A 15,668-nucleotide genomic window follows, 5' to 3' on the forward strand; every position below is an offset into this window, starting at 1 on the left:
CCTTCAACTCCCAGAGTTCCTCAGCCAGCAAAGCTTTGGACAATTCTTTGGACAACAAAGAATGTTCTTTCTGCGCCAATTCAGGAAGCTCAAACTGCCCAAGGAGCTGCTGATCCAATTCTACAGAGGAATTATTGAGTCTGTCATTTGCACCTCTATAACTGTCTGGTTCGGTTCTGCAACCCAACAAGAAAAACACAGACTTCAGAGGATAATTAGAACTGCAGAAAAAATAATTGCTACCAACCTGCCTTCCATTGAGGACCTGTATACTGCACGAATCAAGAAGAGGGCTGTGAAAATATTTGCAGATCCCTCACATCCTGGACATAAACTGTTTCAACTCCTACCCTCAAAACGACGCTATAGAGCACTGCACACCAGAACAACTAGACACAAGGACAGTTTTTTCCCGAAGGCCATCACTCTGCTAAACAAATAATTCCCTCAACACTGTCAGACTATTTACTGAATCTGCACTACTATTAATTGTCTCATAGTTCCCATCACCAATCTCTTTCCACTTATGACTGTATGACTATAACTTGTTGCTGGCAATCCTTATGATTTATATTGATATATTGACCATCAATTGTGTTGTAAATGTTGTACCTTGATGAAGGTATCTTTTCTTTTATGGACACTGAGAGCATATGCACCAAGATAAATTCCTTGTGTGTCCAATCACACTTGGCCAATAAAAAATTCTATCTATCTATCAAAAGAGCCAAGTTTGCAGACCCCTGTAACAGCCTATTGTTTCCTTCTTTTGACAAAGATTTACTGATTTGACAAAGAATTATAATGTAACAAATATAAGTCATTCACTTAACAACTGCGGCCAAAAAAGGTCGTAAAATGGAGCGAAACTCACTTAACAACTGTCTTGCTTAACAGACATGTTGGACTCAGTGGTGGTGGTCATGAGTTAAGGACTATCTATACAGGGGTAAAATATTGCATAATTCAATATATTTTTCCTTTTCTTTTACTGTCTCTAATGCTGGGGCAGGAATTCTGGGAGTTGAAGTCCACAGGTTGTACAGGGGCCTTAATTGCCCACCCCTGTTTTAGACCTAACTGGTTCTTTAATTCAGCATCTTAATGAGTATTTTGTCAATTAACAAGCCCTTAATTTTATGCAAATTAAGACCTTTTCACAAATCTACATCCTGATTTTACAAAAAAGGCTACATTGCCAGACATCGATTTGTCCCCTCTACACTTTTCTATCTCTACATGTCCAGAAAGCGCTTTACCGCTTACGTCCTTGCGTCAGCCGCCGCATGACGTCACGCGCCGCGTCCTCAGTTTGTGGAAAGCTGTAAACAACCTTCCCTTTCGTCACCGGTGGGTGTGGCTTACGTAGATCCGACAATCCGTAATCCCATTGGCTCTCTCCCCACCGGCTACATTACACGTCCTCCTCCTCCTTTGAGCCCCGGATGTAAACAACTCCGCCCCCCCTCCTTCCCCAGGTGGGAGCGTCGAAAGCATCTCAAACGTTCAGCTTTCTCAACCTAGCTTAGTTGCGGCGATTGGGCAAGAAGGGAGAAACGTCAGTTAGAAGAAGCGAGACAGGGACAACCACCCCCGGCAGTTGTTGCCAACCGCCCTGGCTGCCTTGCGGATTGGATCCGACGGCCGTACAGAGCCCGCCTCCCCTAGCCGACCATTGGCTGTCAGAGCGGCGGCCGGTGAAGAGGGTCCTAAATATTGCCAGGGCGGGGGAGAAAGCGAGGCTGTTCAACGGCAGCAGGTAAGACGGAGGGAGGGGGGGGACACAATTACGGCAAGCGCGAACGGTGGGCGGGGCTTGTTAAAGAGTGGGGGAGGGGAAGCCAGGCTGACAGGAAAAGTGGGGGGAGGGTCGCGCGCGTGTGTGTGAGGGAGCCAATTTGATGTTTGTGGGGGGGGCGGTGGGGGGGGCACGTGGGAAATGGGGGTGTCTGAGGCGGCCCCCTTGTAGGAGGATATCGAGGCCCCCGATATGTATTTCTCCTTCCACGCCCCCTTTCCCCCCCTCCTCACCGCAGCCCTGCGAGGTAGGCCAGCCTCAAGGGAGGCAGCGACTGACCCCGAAGCCCATCATGCTGAGCCTGTGGGGCTGCCAGATTAATGGGGCACGCGGGCCTTCCTTTGGTGCCTTCAGGGTCATTCCATTCCTGTCGTTTCCACAGCAGCCAGGCTGGGTTGCTGAGCTGCTGAGGCAACTTTTTGCAAATAAAAGGAAGAAACGCCCCCTTCCCCGAGGAAATTCTATATAATGAGGCTGTTATTCGGGAAATCTAATTTAAATAAACTTAAATTATTGATTTATTTAAATAAGTAAATGTAAATTAATAGTTGACAATAATTGATAATCTCATGCTTGAGCAGGGGGCTGGACTAGAAGACCTCCAAGGTCCCTTCCAACTCTGTTATTCTGTTTATGTGTGTGTGTGTGTGTGTGTATGTATACGTCTATGTATATGTATATGTATGTATGTCTGTGTCTGTGTATGTATGTATATGTGTGTGTGTGTGTGTGTATATACACACACACGGACAACAGCTGTGCAGCTCACCAGCTCAAATCCCCCTGCAGCTCAGACTAATCTGAGCACAACCAAGCCCCCATCCAAAGAGGACACACCCCCATCCAATCAGAGCACCAAAAAACCCCCATCCAATCAGAGCACAGCCAAGCTCCCACCCAATCAGTTCAAACCCCCACTAGCAGTTAAAAAGGAAGAAACAGCTGCAGTCACACATTGCTCCCAGAAGCACGAAGCTGAAGCCTGAAGATGACGAATGAGACTTTGTCGAAACGTCGCCAAGACACTTCCAATTTTACGCGGGAGAAAACCCGAATAACCAAAGATCTACATACAAACACCCGCGAAAACCTCAGAAAACATATATATATATGTGTGTGTGTGTGTGTGTTTTCGTAGGTTTTCATGGGTATATGTATGCAGGTTTTGGTATGTTCGGGTCTTTTCCCGTGTAAGATTGGAAGTATTTAGACAACGTTTCGATGAGATCTCACTCATCTCACTCATCATCTTCAGGCTTTGGCTTTGTTCTTATTGCTCACATAAGAACATAGCCAAAGCCTGAAGATGATGAGTGAGATCTCATCAAAACGTTGCCTAAATACTTCCAATCTTACACGGGAAAAGACCCGAACATACCAAAACCTGCATGCATACATAAATACATACATATATATATATAGATAAAATAATTTATTAAAATTATCACAGGGCAACAATGGACGGCCAGACAATGGGGTGGTAGCAGCCTTCTTTCTTTCCCTTTTAGGAAGAAATTCTTCCTTGTTTTTCTTCTTGCCCCAGCATTTTTGTGGGTTTTTGTGTGTGTGTGTACAAGGTAGCCTTATCACTACAACTGAGCTTAAATTTTCTGTTGCTAAGCAAGACAGTTCAAGCTTTCTTTCCACGGTTGTTAAGTGGATCATGGCCATTGTTAAGTTAGTCATATGGTGTTCTGTTTCCCTTCCCCCAATACTCCCAGCAAAGAGTCAGTCAGAGGCCTCCTTTTCTGATTTATTTACATATATATAAATGTCCTGGCTACGTCTACCCACGGGCCTGCCAAGTTTCTGGAGATAACAAGGAAATTACAGATAAGGCCAGAATTACTCACGAATATATTCTTCCCTCCGTTGATACAGATTGCCCGCGCAAATTCATTACTTTGTCCAAGACAAAAAACCAGGAAGTCCCGCCTCCCATTTATAGTCTCTGCAGATGTCACTGCATGACAATTATGACTTGGCTTTGTCCCAACTCTTCCGCTGCTGCGCACGCCTGCATCAGTCCAAAACTGTTCTTGGGGCGTTGCCAAATCAGAAGGAGGCTCCAGGGAATCAGGCTTTGCCGGCCCCTCCTCCTCCCTTTGAGTGGGTGCCAGGGAGGGAAAGGGCTCAAGAGAAGCAGGGCTGGCCAGGTCTTCTCCCTCACTTTCTGAATCATCCGAGTCCAGGAGTCTGGGTCCAGGAACCTGGGTCACAACATACGGTTTGTTAAGTCAATCTGGCTTCCCCAGAAGGTTGCAAAAAATATCACATGATGTCAGAAGGACTGCAACTGTCATAAATATCAGCCAGTTACCAAGCATCTGAATTTTGATCACGTGACCATGGGGATGTTGTAAGTGTGAAAAACTTTGATGAGTCACTTTTTTCAGGTACAGACATTAAAACAGTCACTAAACGAATGGCTGTAAGTCAGGGACTACCTGTATATTGAATTTACCTAGAGTTGTTACAGGATTAATTAGTCTGATTAGAAAATACACATAAACTATATTTGATAACAAGGGACTAAGATGTGATATGGTTAGTTTATTTACAGTTTAGCATGATAATGTAAAATCAGCCAACTATAGGTGATTGATCAATCATGCTGTAGCATGTTGTATAAATGTACTGTATATTAGAATCAAACAAATAATTCTATGGTTGTGGGATTCTTGGTGATCTCTAAGCTTGGTGGTTTTGTTTCGGTAATGTTTCCCTTACTTGGTATCATCATTACAAGGTAACATCATCAGTGCTATAACATAATGAGAGCAAATTCCACTCACTGTTAGCACTGCTGATGTTACTAAGTTGGGTAATAAGATGTCTGCAAGAAAAAAACCCAGCTCAGAAAGCAATAAAGACCCCACAGTTCAACTCTGCGCTACAAATATTCTTTTCCAATGATATTACTCTTTGGGTTAATGTATGTTTTTGTGTAGGATAGAGACAGGAATTAATTTAAAGGGCTATTAGATGTAATATATGTGTTTGAATAAGGAGTGAGAGGCGAATACTTGGACATGTTTTTTATGTTTAGCATGAGTGTAATAACTTCTGTACATCACTTGATAATATCACAAATAAAATAACATTACTGAATATTCAAATTAGCATAGTCAAATTAACCAGAAATATGACATGGAATATATAATATATTTGCACAGCGTTCCTAACCATGGATAATTTAATGAGGGTACAGTCAATTAAACCAATTTTGAAGTTTGCAAAATACCTTGAACTGTAAACTGAGCCGTGACACATTAGGTAAAAGCCGGTTGGCTCGTTTGAGGTTCAATATCTCACTGAAACCTCATAGCAAGCTACTGCAAACTCTAAAAGGCCACTATTTTGATTTACTTTAATCAGATTAATGAATAACACAATGACTATTCATCCTCAATGCCATAGTTTCCCCCATTAGTGCAATACCCACAAGACACCAAATGTATTTGAACGGTGTATGCTGTCAAGCAGCCTGATTGACGTGTGTGAATCTGGCTAATTTATTTCATAAGCTACGACTGAGCAAACAGTTCCTGTGTCGACATACTTGGCCATGGGTAACTGACTCAATTTTCTGGATTTGCATGTTAACTATACACTAACCACATGATTAATTTGTGGGTCTGTGCTGTGTGAACACAGCCATCAGTGGATGTTGCCCATTGATAACCAATGCTGTGGTTTGGCACGCTGCACTCTTAACTGCTTTTAACTATTATTTGAATGACTGCATTTTTTATTTATAACAGGCCAGCAGAATAAGAAGCTGATACCTTTTGCCTTTATTTGGTTGATCAATCCAAAAGATGATTTTGGCAGTTAACCAGTTATAGTAGCGGCCCCCAACCTTTTGGGCACCAGGGACTGGTTCCGTGGAGAGAGGTTTTTCAGTGGACCAGATGGGGCATTGTTGTGCATGCTGCCTGCATCCCGCGGATGGGGCTTTGCGTGGCCCAGTTTCTGCCATTCTGCGGCCCGGTGCTGGTCCCCGGTGGGACCCCTGTGTTATAGTATTAGGAAAGAATGGGATTGAAAGATCTTCTGTCTCACATTTTATAATGTGTGTTAATTGTACGGTGTGGAAAGCCCTAATACTGTCAATGGGGCTTACTTATTAATTTAAAAGCAAATGATAGTGAAAAAGCAAGAATGTAAGAGTTTAAGGAATATCTATCTACAAGAGCATTTGATAGGGTGGGGAGTCAGAGAGACATACTACTAGAGGCGCATACTACCTGCGCAGTCTGCACTGGCTTCCTGTGGTCTTTCGGGTGCGCTTTAAGATTTTGGTTACCATCTTTAAAGCGCTCCATGGCTTAGGGCCCGGGTATTTACGGGACCGCCTGCTGTTACCCTATGCCTCCCACCGACCCGTACGCTCACACAGAGAGGGTCTTCTCAGGGTGCCGTCTGCCAAACAATGTCGGCTGGCGGCCCCCAGGAGTAGGGCCTTCTTTGTTGGAGCTCCTGCTCTCTGGAACGAACTTCCCCCTGGTTTACGCCAATTGCCTGATCTTTGGACTTTTCACCGTGAGCTGAAAACGCATTTATTTATTCAAGCGGGACTGGCTTAAAAAGTTTTATTAAATTTTTAATTGGGGTTTTTACATATCTTAGGGTTTTAAATTGTTTTAAATTTTGGCCATTTAAGTTATATGCTCGGTTTTAAGTTTTGTTTTAATGTGTATATTGTGGGGTTTTTACTATTTGGCTGTACACCGCCCTGAGTCCTTCGGGAGAAGGGCGGTATAAAAATCTAATAAAATAAATAAATAAATAAATAGAGGTGATCTTGGGATAGGGAGAATAGAGACGGTAGAAGTGTCTGGAAATGCAGGATCTTCAAAAAAAAGCCTTTTTCACTCCATATGGAACAAATTCTTAGCTGATTTTTCCTTTAATACCTGGCTGCTTGGAGTTTGAGATAAACAGCAGGAGCTGAAGTAGAAAGGGGGAGACAACCATGTGTGGTGCTTGATTTATAGTGGTTTGTTTAGTGACCGTTCAAAGTTACAACAGCACTGAAAAAAGTTATGAGCATTTTCACACTTAAGACCATGGTACACAATCAAAATTAAGACACTTGGCAGCTGATTCATATTTATGGCGGTTGCAGTGTCCTGAGGGTCATGTGATCCCCGCTTGCAACCTTCTGACAAGCCAAGTCAATGGGGAAGCCAGATTCACTGAACAACTGTTACTAATTTAACAATTGCAGTGATTCACTTAACAACTGGCAGAAAAGCACATAAAATGGGGCAAAACTCACTTGACAACCGTTTCACTTAGCAACAGAAATGTGCCCAATTGAAGTTGTATGTCTAGGAATATCTGTATACATTTGAGGTTATGATTGACAGTTCTGCCAGCTTCAGGTTTTTTGGGTTATCAAAACATACTGTGGCCCCCTGCTGGTCAGGCATGTCTATGTGCCTGAAGGATTATTTTGAACTCATTTGTGGGCTTGTTTAAATGACAATTCTTAGAAGACTGAAAATAATAATAAAAAAATAACTTTTGATCTTAGGAACAACTACGTTGCTTATATACTTCAAGAAGGGCAAGCTAAGAATCAGTCAATGCAGAATAAACCTTACAAACCATTCTGGGGCTCATTGATATACGGTATTTGCTACTTATTACACTGTCCTTCTCTCTTGGGCAACCTTTTTACATTCATAAAAAGGAATACAGGGTTTCTAAGTAGCAAATCTAAGCTGTAAACCATATTTAAAAAAACAACAACACAGTGACTGGTTGTAGGTTTGGATCACCTTTGGCAGGAATGGGATTTGGGTCGTTCATCCACCCTTGCTTGTACTGATCATGGTATCCTTCCGGATTGACTCCTCCAGCGTTTGGAGGTGGGCATCAGTCTTGTGCTGGTTCTCCAGCTGTGCAGTTTCGGTTTGTGCACCAGTTGCACCTGTTCCTGGACTAGGAGGCTCTACTCTCAGTCACACACACCTTAGTCACTCACCCCCCCCCAAATGGATTACTGTAAGGTGCAGTACAAGGGGCTGCTCTTGAAGAAAACCTAGAAGTTGCCACTGATACAAAATGCATTGGTGTTATATGTGTTCCTTGACCAGTGTATGTTACACCTCTACCCTGTGAGTTGCATTGGTTGTCCGGATTCAATTGAAGACGCTGGTTATAACCTATGGAGCCCTACATAGCACGGGGTGTGTGTGTGTTATTTGAGGAACTGCCTCTCCCTGGTTATATCTACCCATCCCATCACTGCAGAAGAGCTCCTGTCTACTAAGGAGTTTCATTGGATAAGGGCCCAGGAGGAAAGCTTTTTCTGCCATGGCACCCGCTCTCTGGCATAAGTCATCCTCGACTTACGACCATAGTGAAACCCAACGTTTCCATTGCTAATCAAGTCCCTTGTCAAGGGAGCTTTGCCCCATCTTACGACTTTTCTTGCCAGAGTTGTTAAGGGAATCACTGCAGCGACTAAGTTGGTAACACGATTGTTGGGTGAATCTGGCTTCCCCATTGACTTGGGTTGTCAGGAGGTCGCAAGAGGGGATCACATGACCCCCGGGGAGACTGCAACTGTCATAAATACATGCCAGTTGCCGAGCGTCCAGATTTTAATTACGTGACACCAGGGGATGCTGCAATGGACATAAGTGTGAAAAACGATCACAAGTTGCCCTTTTCCAGTTGCTGTTGTAACTTTGAACGGTCACTAAACGAATGGTCGTAGGTCGAGAACTATCTGTATATCATTCCCCTGAGGAAGACCGAAACCCCATACCTGGCAGCCTTAGAGGCCCAGCCCTGACCCTTATTGCCCTTTCAAAAGACCTTCAGGATATGGCTTTGCCTCTGACCTTAGGGATCCCAAGGAGTTATGGAATGTGTGAAATAGTTCTATTTGTTTGTGAGATGTTGATTGCACTGTCACGTATTTTATGGATAATTGTTTTAATTGCCTTGATTTATTTTTAATTGTTTTTGCTATTTTGTTGGCAATTCATTTGTATGTGTTGTATACAAATCCCCCAACAGTTTAAAAAAACTTGGGTTCAGGTATGTTTTTAGCCCATTTTTAGTCTCTAAGAGGAAGGAAGCGTGCCTTTATTTTGGTGAGAGGTTTTTTTTTCCACAGCAAAGGCTTTTATTGTCTTTTGTACCCCAGGATAGAAGAAAGAAAGTCTTTGGTTTCAGATGGACATTTTCCTGTGAGATTGGCAGTTGGTTGATTTCCATATTTAGTTATGCTTTAGGTACATCTTTGAAATAATTGTTCTGATATTTGAGGGGCTGCCACAGAGAGGAGGGGGTCAACCTATTTTACAAAGCACCTGAAAGCCAGACAAGGAATAATGGATGGAAACTGATCAAGGAGAGATTCAATCTGGAAATGAGGAGGAATTTTCTGACATCGAAAACAATCAACCAATGGAACAGAAGTTGCCTTCAGAAGTTGTGGGCGCTTCATTACTGGAAGCTTTCAAGGACAGCCATCTGTCAGAGATGGTATAGGACAGGGGTGTCAAACTCGTGTCATCACATCACATGACGTATGTCTCGTGACTTTTTCCCCTTTGCTAAAATGGGTGTGGGCGTGGCCAGCATGTGACATATCCAGCCCACGGGCCGCGAGCTTGACACCCCTAGTGTATGGTTTCCTGCTTGATCAGGGGGTTGGTTTTGATGACCTACAACAGGGGTGTCAAACTTGTGTCGTTACATGACATATGGCGACTTTTCCCCCCTTCGCTAAAACAGGGTGGGCGTGGCCAGGACGTGATGCATTTGGCTTGCAGGCTGCGAGTTTGACACCCCTAACCTACAAGGTCCCTTCCAACTCTTGTAATTCTGTTATTATTTGTTACCTTTATTTGCACCTATCTCACCGTGGGGCTACTCTACGCAGTAGTTAACTTAAGCCCCACTGATTTTAGTGATAAGTCTGGATATCGCACCAAACTATATTTTATGAGCTTTCCTGCCACTTGTTTGATTTTAGCTTAATGTGATTGGATGAAGTAACCACTGAATTAAGACTGACTTATTTTTTCTATTATTTCTATCTTTACATAGGAAGGTGATCTGGGCATTTTTTCAGGCAGGGCTTTAGAGATTCCAATTCAAGGTTTTGAGCTGTGCGAGGTAATATATTTCATTGATCCATCATAACTTGCCTTTTCTGACCTGCAGACTTGCTGTTTGCATATCTTGTGATATCTGTTTCTTTTTTAAATAGTGCTGTTGACGAACACTGAAGAAGTTAGTGAGGAAGAGAGTGTGAGACGTAATTCAAAAACACTTTGTTTTTTGCTTCCAGGAATTTAGAACAGTAATGGCTGCTGAATCTCCCCGCCGTCCAAGCCGATGTACCGGAGGTGTGATAGTCCGACCGCAGGCTGTTACGTAAGTACTTAATAGACTTATATACCGCTTCACAGTGCTTTACAGCCCTCTATAAGCGGTTTACCGAGTCAGTCTATTGCCCCCAACAATCTGGGTCCTCATTTTACCCACCTCGGAAGGATGGGAGGCTGAGTCAACCTTGAGCTGGTCAGGATCAAACTCCTGGCAGTGGGCAGAGTCAGCCTGCAATACTGCATTCTAACCACTGTGCCAGCATCACTTTATGGATACAATTCCATATAGTTCATCTAGAGTTGCAAATGGAAGATGAAACTTACATTTGTCTGCTGCTGAAGTTTGCTAAACACACTACCTGTATGATTTGATGGAATGAAGTTTTTGGGGGTGGGTTATTTCAATATCCACTTTGGAGTTACTTTGGCTGATACAAAGTATCAGAGTTTGTATCTGAGTTCAAAGCAGCTGTAACAACTAAGAGGTGTCTTAATTAATCTCAAGTCTTAAATTCTGTATGAGCATTTCAAATGCTATCATTTTTCTTCGAAACCCACTCTAACTTTTGAAACCAGTTTTTATTCTTCTAGCAATTTGTAGGTACATTTATTTCTGCAAAATTGTTCATAGTTTGTTCATGTTATGTTCCAGTGAATTCTGATAATGACAGTATCATAATCGACTTTTGGGTGGGGAAATCTGTAGCGTTCAAAAAAAAATGCAGTTTTAAACCTAACTTCTTCCAATGTTGCCTATCTTTTTTCTCATCTTACACCCTTCATTTGTTTGGGTTACTGTTTCTTACTCCTATTCTGTGATGTTGCTCAACCTGTAATTCCACCATGGACATTTATGTATGTATATAATAATCATTGCTGTTTTTTATGGATATTCATCTATCTGTTCCAGGGAGCAGTCCTACATGGAAAGTGTTGTCACATTTCTGCAAGATGTCGTACCGCAGGCAAGTGCAACTGGTTTGCTGCAGTGTTTAAATCAGCAAACCCCAACCTTTTGGGCACAAGGGACTGGTTCTGTGGAGAAAGGTTTTTCCATGGATCAGAGGAGGCCTGGTTTCATGTGCTGCTTGCATCCCACAGATTGGGCTTTGCTTGTTTGCGCAGCCCTGTTTCTGGCATGCCCATCCACGGCCCAGGGATTGGGTACCCCTGTTTTACCACTTTATCCTCCTGAAAGGGGTCCCCCCCAAAGAAAGTGTAATTAAAAATGCAGGAAAGAGCTTGTCAAGTTATGTTAATCAGTGGGTCATAGTTTTATCTGTCACAATAAGTCATAATGTGATTCTTTGGATTTTGGCTTAACATGTTATGCAAATGAGTTGTATACTCTAAAAGAAATTAAACTCGGATTATGAGGATTTATGTGGTTGTAAAAAGATGTACCAGGGACGATTCTGGAAAAGATAATGAAGCAACGAATCAGCGAACACCTAGAAGCAAACAAAGTAATAACCAAAAGCCAACATGGGTTTGTCAAAAACAGATCATGCCAGACAAATATTTTTGCATTGTTTGACAAAGTGACGAAATTACTGGACCAGAGAAATGCTGTGGATATAATTTACTTTGACTTTGATAAGGCATTTGATAAAGCAGGCCACAACTTACTACTTGATAAGATAGAAAAATGTGGGTTATACAGCATCTCCACCAGATAACTGGCTGACCAACTGCATTCAACCTGTAGTCCTGAATGGAACTACATCTATATGGAGGGAAGTATGCAGTGGGGTACCCCAAGGCTCTGTTTTAGGCCCAGTATTCTTCAACATCTTCATCAATGACTTGGACGAGGGGATAGATGGGGAACTCATCAAATTTGCAGATGAAACCAAGGTAGCCTGAATAGCCAACACTCCAGAAGATAGGCTCAAGATACAGAAGGATCTTGACAGACTTGAACATTAAGTGCTATCTATTTCCTGCCTAAGTAGAGGGTTGGACTAGAAGACCTCCACGGTCCCTTCCAACTTTGTTGTTCTTGTAATCACAATGGAACCACAGATGAAAAAAGTAGTGGCATGCTTGAAGAGGAATGTCAGTACTGTTTAGTATTGTAGGTGGAAAAAAAATACACTGCCCTCTAGCAGCTACCAGAAAACTGCCGTAGAAGCTATGTAATATGGCATGAAAGTTTGAAAATGACAGCATTACTTACAGGCAGCCAGGAGAGGGAAACTATGTACTGTTTTTGGAGACAGGATGCAAAATTTTATTTATTAGATTTTTATCCTGCCTACTATATAAACAACTCAAGGCAGCAAACAAACCTAATATATTTTCCCCACAATGAAAAACCTTTGAGGTGGGTTGAGCTGAGCGGGAGAGGGACCGGTCCAAAGTCATCCAGCTGGCTTTCAGGGCTAAGGCAGGACTAGAATTCCCAGTCTCCTGGTGATTGGCCCAAAGTCACCCAGCCATCTTTCATACCTAAGGCAGGACTGAAACTCATAAGTCTGCTGGTGATTGGCCCAAAGTCACCCAGTCACCTTTCACCACTAAGGCAGGGCTAGAACTCACTGTCTCCTGGTGATTGGCCCAAAGTCACCCAGATGTCTTTCATGCCTAAGGCGGGACTAGAACTCTCAGTCTCCTGCTTTTTCTACCAGCACCTTAACCACTACACCAAATTGGCACTGTATGTCCCCAGAATAGCTGTTAACTGCACAACTGAGGGTTTTTGTTTTGAACCTCATCTTTTTTTCCCCTTGCAGGCTTATAGCAGTACAACTCCAACAGAAGAAAAAGAGAAAATTGTATGGATCAGATTTGAAAATTCTGACTTGAATGGTAAGTCTCTTCCCCCCCACCCAGCTTCCCACTCCAATTCATGGCCTTGCGCTTTCTCTTCAGTCTTGTGAGGTCTGCCTTTTAAGAGCTATCTCTTCCCATATCAGATGGTAACAAAGGGAGGCGTCCTTGCTTGGACAGCCTATACAGATAATCCTCCACATACGATCACAATTGAAAAAAAAATTCCCTTGCTAAGCAAGATAGTTGTCAAAGTGCTCCTGTCAGGCCTGGAAGCCATCTTTTGCATTGGGCCTTCAGGCCTGCCACATTTACTACTGTGGGAAACTGGAAGAGGGGATTATAATGGAGCAAGAGTGATATGTAGTCATAATAACATTCCTTTCTCTGAGAGTCAAGGACATCTTGCCCTGCACCTGGAGGGCTGGAACTGAGAGGCATCTCCAGTTGGGATGGTGCTTCGATTGGGCCACGTGATGGATATGTGGGTGCAGGGTGAAGGGACTTGGACTTTCTTTTGGGGGGGAAAACCTGGAAGCTTTCAGATTCGGGTTTTCCCAGACGTGCCAATATGACATCTCTCATAAATTGGAACTTTGAGGAACTTCTAGCCTTGGAGTCTTCTTTCGTTGGGGGTGTTACTTGCAACCCTGACTGCTCCATTTTACAACCTTTTTTGCCACAGATGTTAAGCAAATCAATCAAATTAAGTGAATTATGTGGTTGTTGCACAAATTTGGTTTCCCTCAATGACTTGGAAGCCAGCTGGAAGGTTAGAACTGGTGATCACATTTTTTTTTTGGGTTATTTGCATGTGCCTTTGGTAGCGGGTCAAAGCCTTGACCAAAGCATGGGCAAGTTAATGAAATAACATGGGCTTTTTTCCCCCCCTTAGTTTCTCTAGAGATATTTTGTTTTGTTTCGTTTTATTTATATGCCACCGGTCCCGCTATCCAAAGCAACTCTTTGGACTCCATGGAAGCATTGTCCCAGTCTGGTGCTTCTGGCTTTGATTCCTTTTTCTGATTTTCTTTTTTTCTTTAGACACGTTAAGGAATGTGGAGCTGCATGAGATGCACAGCACTGGGAACGAACCTCCTCTTTTGCTCATGATTGGCTACAGCGATGGGATACAGATATGGAGCATACCTGTAAGTATCTTGTAGCTGAGAAGAAAAGGGACAGTAAGCAGAATTTCAGAGAATAGCATAGCATGTTGGAAGGGACCTTGGAGGTCTTCTAGTCCAACCCTCTGCTTAGGCAGGAAACCCTACACCACTTCAGACAAATGGTTGTCCAATCTCTTCTTAAAAATTTCCAGTGTTGGAGCATTCACAACTTCTGCAGGCAAGTCATTCCACTGGTTAATTGTTCTAGCTGTCAGGAAATTTCTCCTTAGTTCTAGTCTGCTTCTCTCCTTGATTAGTTTCCACCCATTGCTTCTTGTTCTACCCTCAGGCGCTTTGGAGAATAGCTTGACTCCCTCTTCTTTGGGGCAGCCCCTGAGATATTGGAACACTGCTATCATGTCTCCCCTAGTCCTTCTTTTTATTAAACTAAACGTAGCCAGTTCTATCAACCGTTGGAGGGAGGGAGATGTCTATGGAGACTCTCAGTCACCCAGGTCAAGGATGTACCAAAAAGTGTTTTTTCAAAAGACAACTGGACTTGGTTTTTCTTTGAAGACGTTTTGCTTCTCATCCAAGAAGTTTTTTCAGCTCCGACCACAATGACTGTCAGAGAGAGTGCTAACGACCAGATGACTGCAAGTGATATAAATCCTTTCATCCTCCATTGTTCAGCCAGAACTGAAGAAGCTTCTTGGATGAGAAGCGAAATGTTTTCAAGGAAAAACAAAGAAAGTCCAGTTACCTTTTGAAAAAAAGGCACCTTGGGGTCAGTGAGGGCGTATAAACTCTGTCCTCTGATATAAAAGTTATAAAGCTACTTTTTTTCCCCTGTGTCTTTTCCGATTAATTAGAGAAAAGGCAGCACCGGATATGTTTTCTGGTCTCCTGAATGGCAAAAAACAAAAACAAAAACCAGCTTAGATCATAAACATCTTTAATTAAAAGAATTGTAACAAGAATTTAAAGGAAGAGGGCAGGTTGCCATTTTGAGATCCTGGAGAACTATTGCCAATTAATACAGGATGTGGTAGATATCTAAATGGATCTGGTATAAAAATAATTTTCCTGGCTTATTTTTAAGTCTGAGAATTTAGGAGGATTTCCCCAGTTCAAGTCTGATTCATAACTTCGGATTTTCCCGGCTCAAGTCTGATTCAGAACCTCGTCTTACACACATAGCAGACAATGCTGATGATTTTCTATCCTGGCGTAAAGCAATTTTGTGTAGGACAAGATCCCGACATTCAGAAAGAGTTGGACTAGATTGACTTTTATTTTATTATTTTATTTATTTTTATTACTTTATTACTATTTTATTTCAATTCATTTTATTATTTTAATTTTCCCCCACTATTCCCGTTTCTAAGCAAGGCAATTGCCAGATGAGTCACACCTGATTTTGCAACCCTTTTTCTGATGGTTGTTAAATGGGTCACTGCAGTTCTTAAGTGAATCATGTGGTTGTTAAACGAATTGGGCCTTTCCCCATTGACTTTGCTTCTCAGTTGGAAGCCAATGGGGAAGGTTGCAAATGCAGATCATGTGACCCCCGCCCCGGACGCTGCAACCATCATAAACACACGCCAGTTGCTAAGCAACCAAATTTTG

General features: G+C 42.7%; 1 protein-coding gene across 7 annotated transcripts in view; it reads left to right on the forward strand.

Moving 5' to 3' along the window:
• The first annotated feature begins 1,500 nt into the window (after positions 1-1,500).
• Positions 1,501-15,668, forward strand: part of BCAS3 (BCAS3 microtubule associated cell migration factor) — an 846,545-nt gene continuing 832,377 nt past the window's right edge. For 2 of the 7 annotated variants that reach the window (XM_058164101.1, XM_058164100.1), the window contains exons 1-6: positions 1,501-1,759; positions 9,875-9,943; positions 10,119-10,204; positions 11,069-11,123; positions 12,894-12,969; positions 13,975-14,081. In XM_058164101.1, coding sequence (XP_058020084.1) covers positions 10,134-10,204; positions 11,069-11,123; positions 12,894-12,969; positions 13,975-14,081 — 309 coding nt within the window. In that variant the 5' untranslated portion in view covers positions 1,501-1,759; positions 9,875-9,943; positions 10,119-10,133. Of the gene's footprint in view, positions 1,760-8,966; positions 9,055-9,874; positions 9,944-10,118; positions 10,205-11,068; positions 11,124-12,893; positions 12,970-13,974; positions 14,082-15,668 lie in introns of all 7 variants that reach the window. The other 5 variants (XM_058164097.1, XM_058164103.1, XM_058164098.1 and 2 more) reach the window with 4 other exon arrangements.

This window comes from Ahaetulla prasina, chromosome 1 (genome assembly GCF_028640845.1).
Source record: "Ahaetulla prasina isolate Xishuangbanna chromosome 1, ASM2864084v1, whole genome shotgun sequence".
Classification (NCBI taxonomy): Eukaryota; Metazoa; Chordata; class Lepidosauria; order Squamata; family Colubridae; genus Ahaetulla; species Ahaetulla prasina.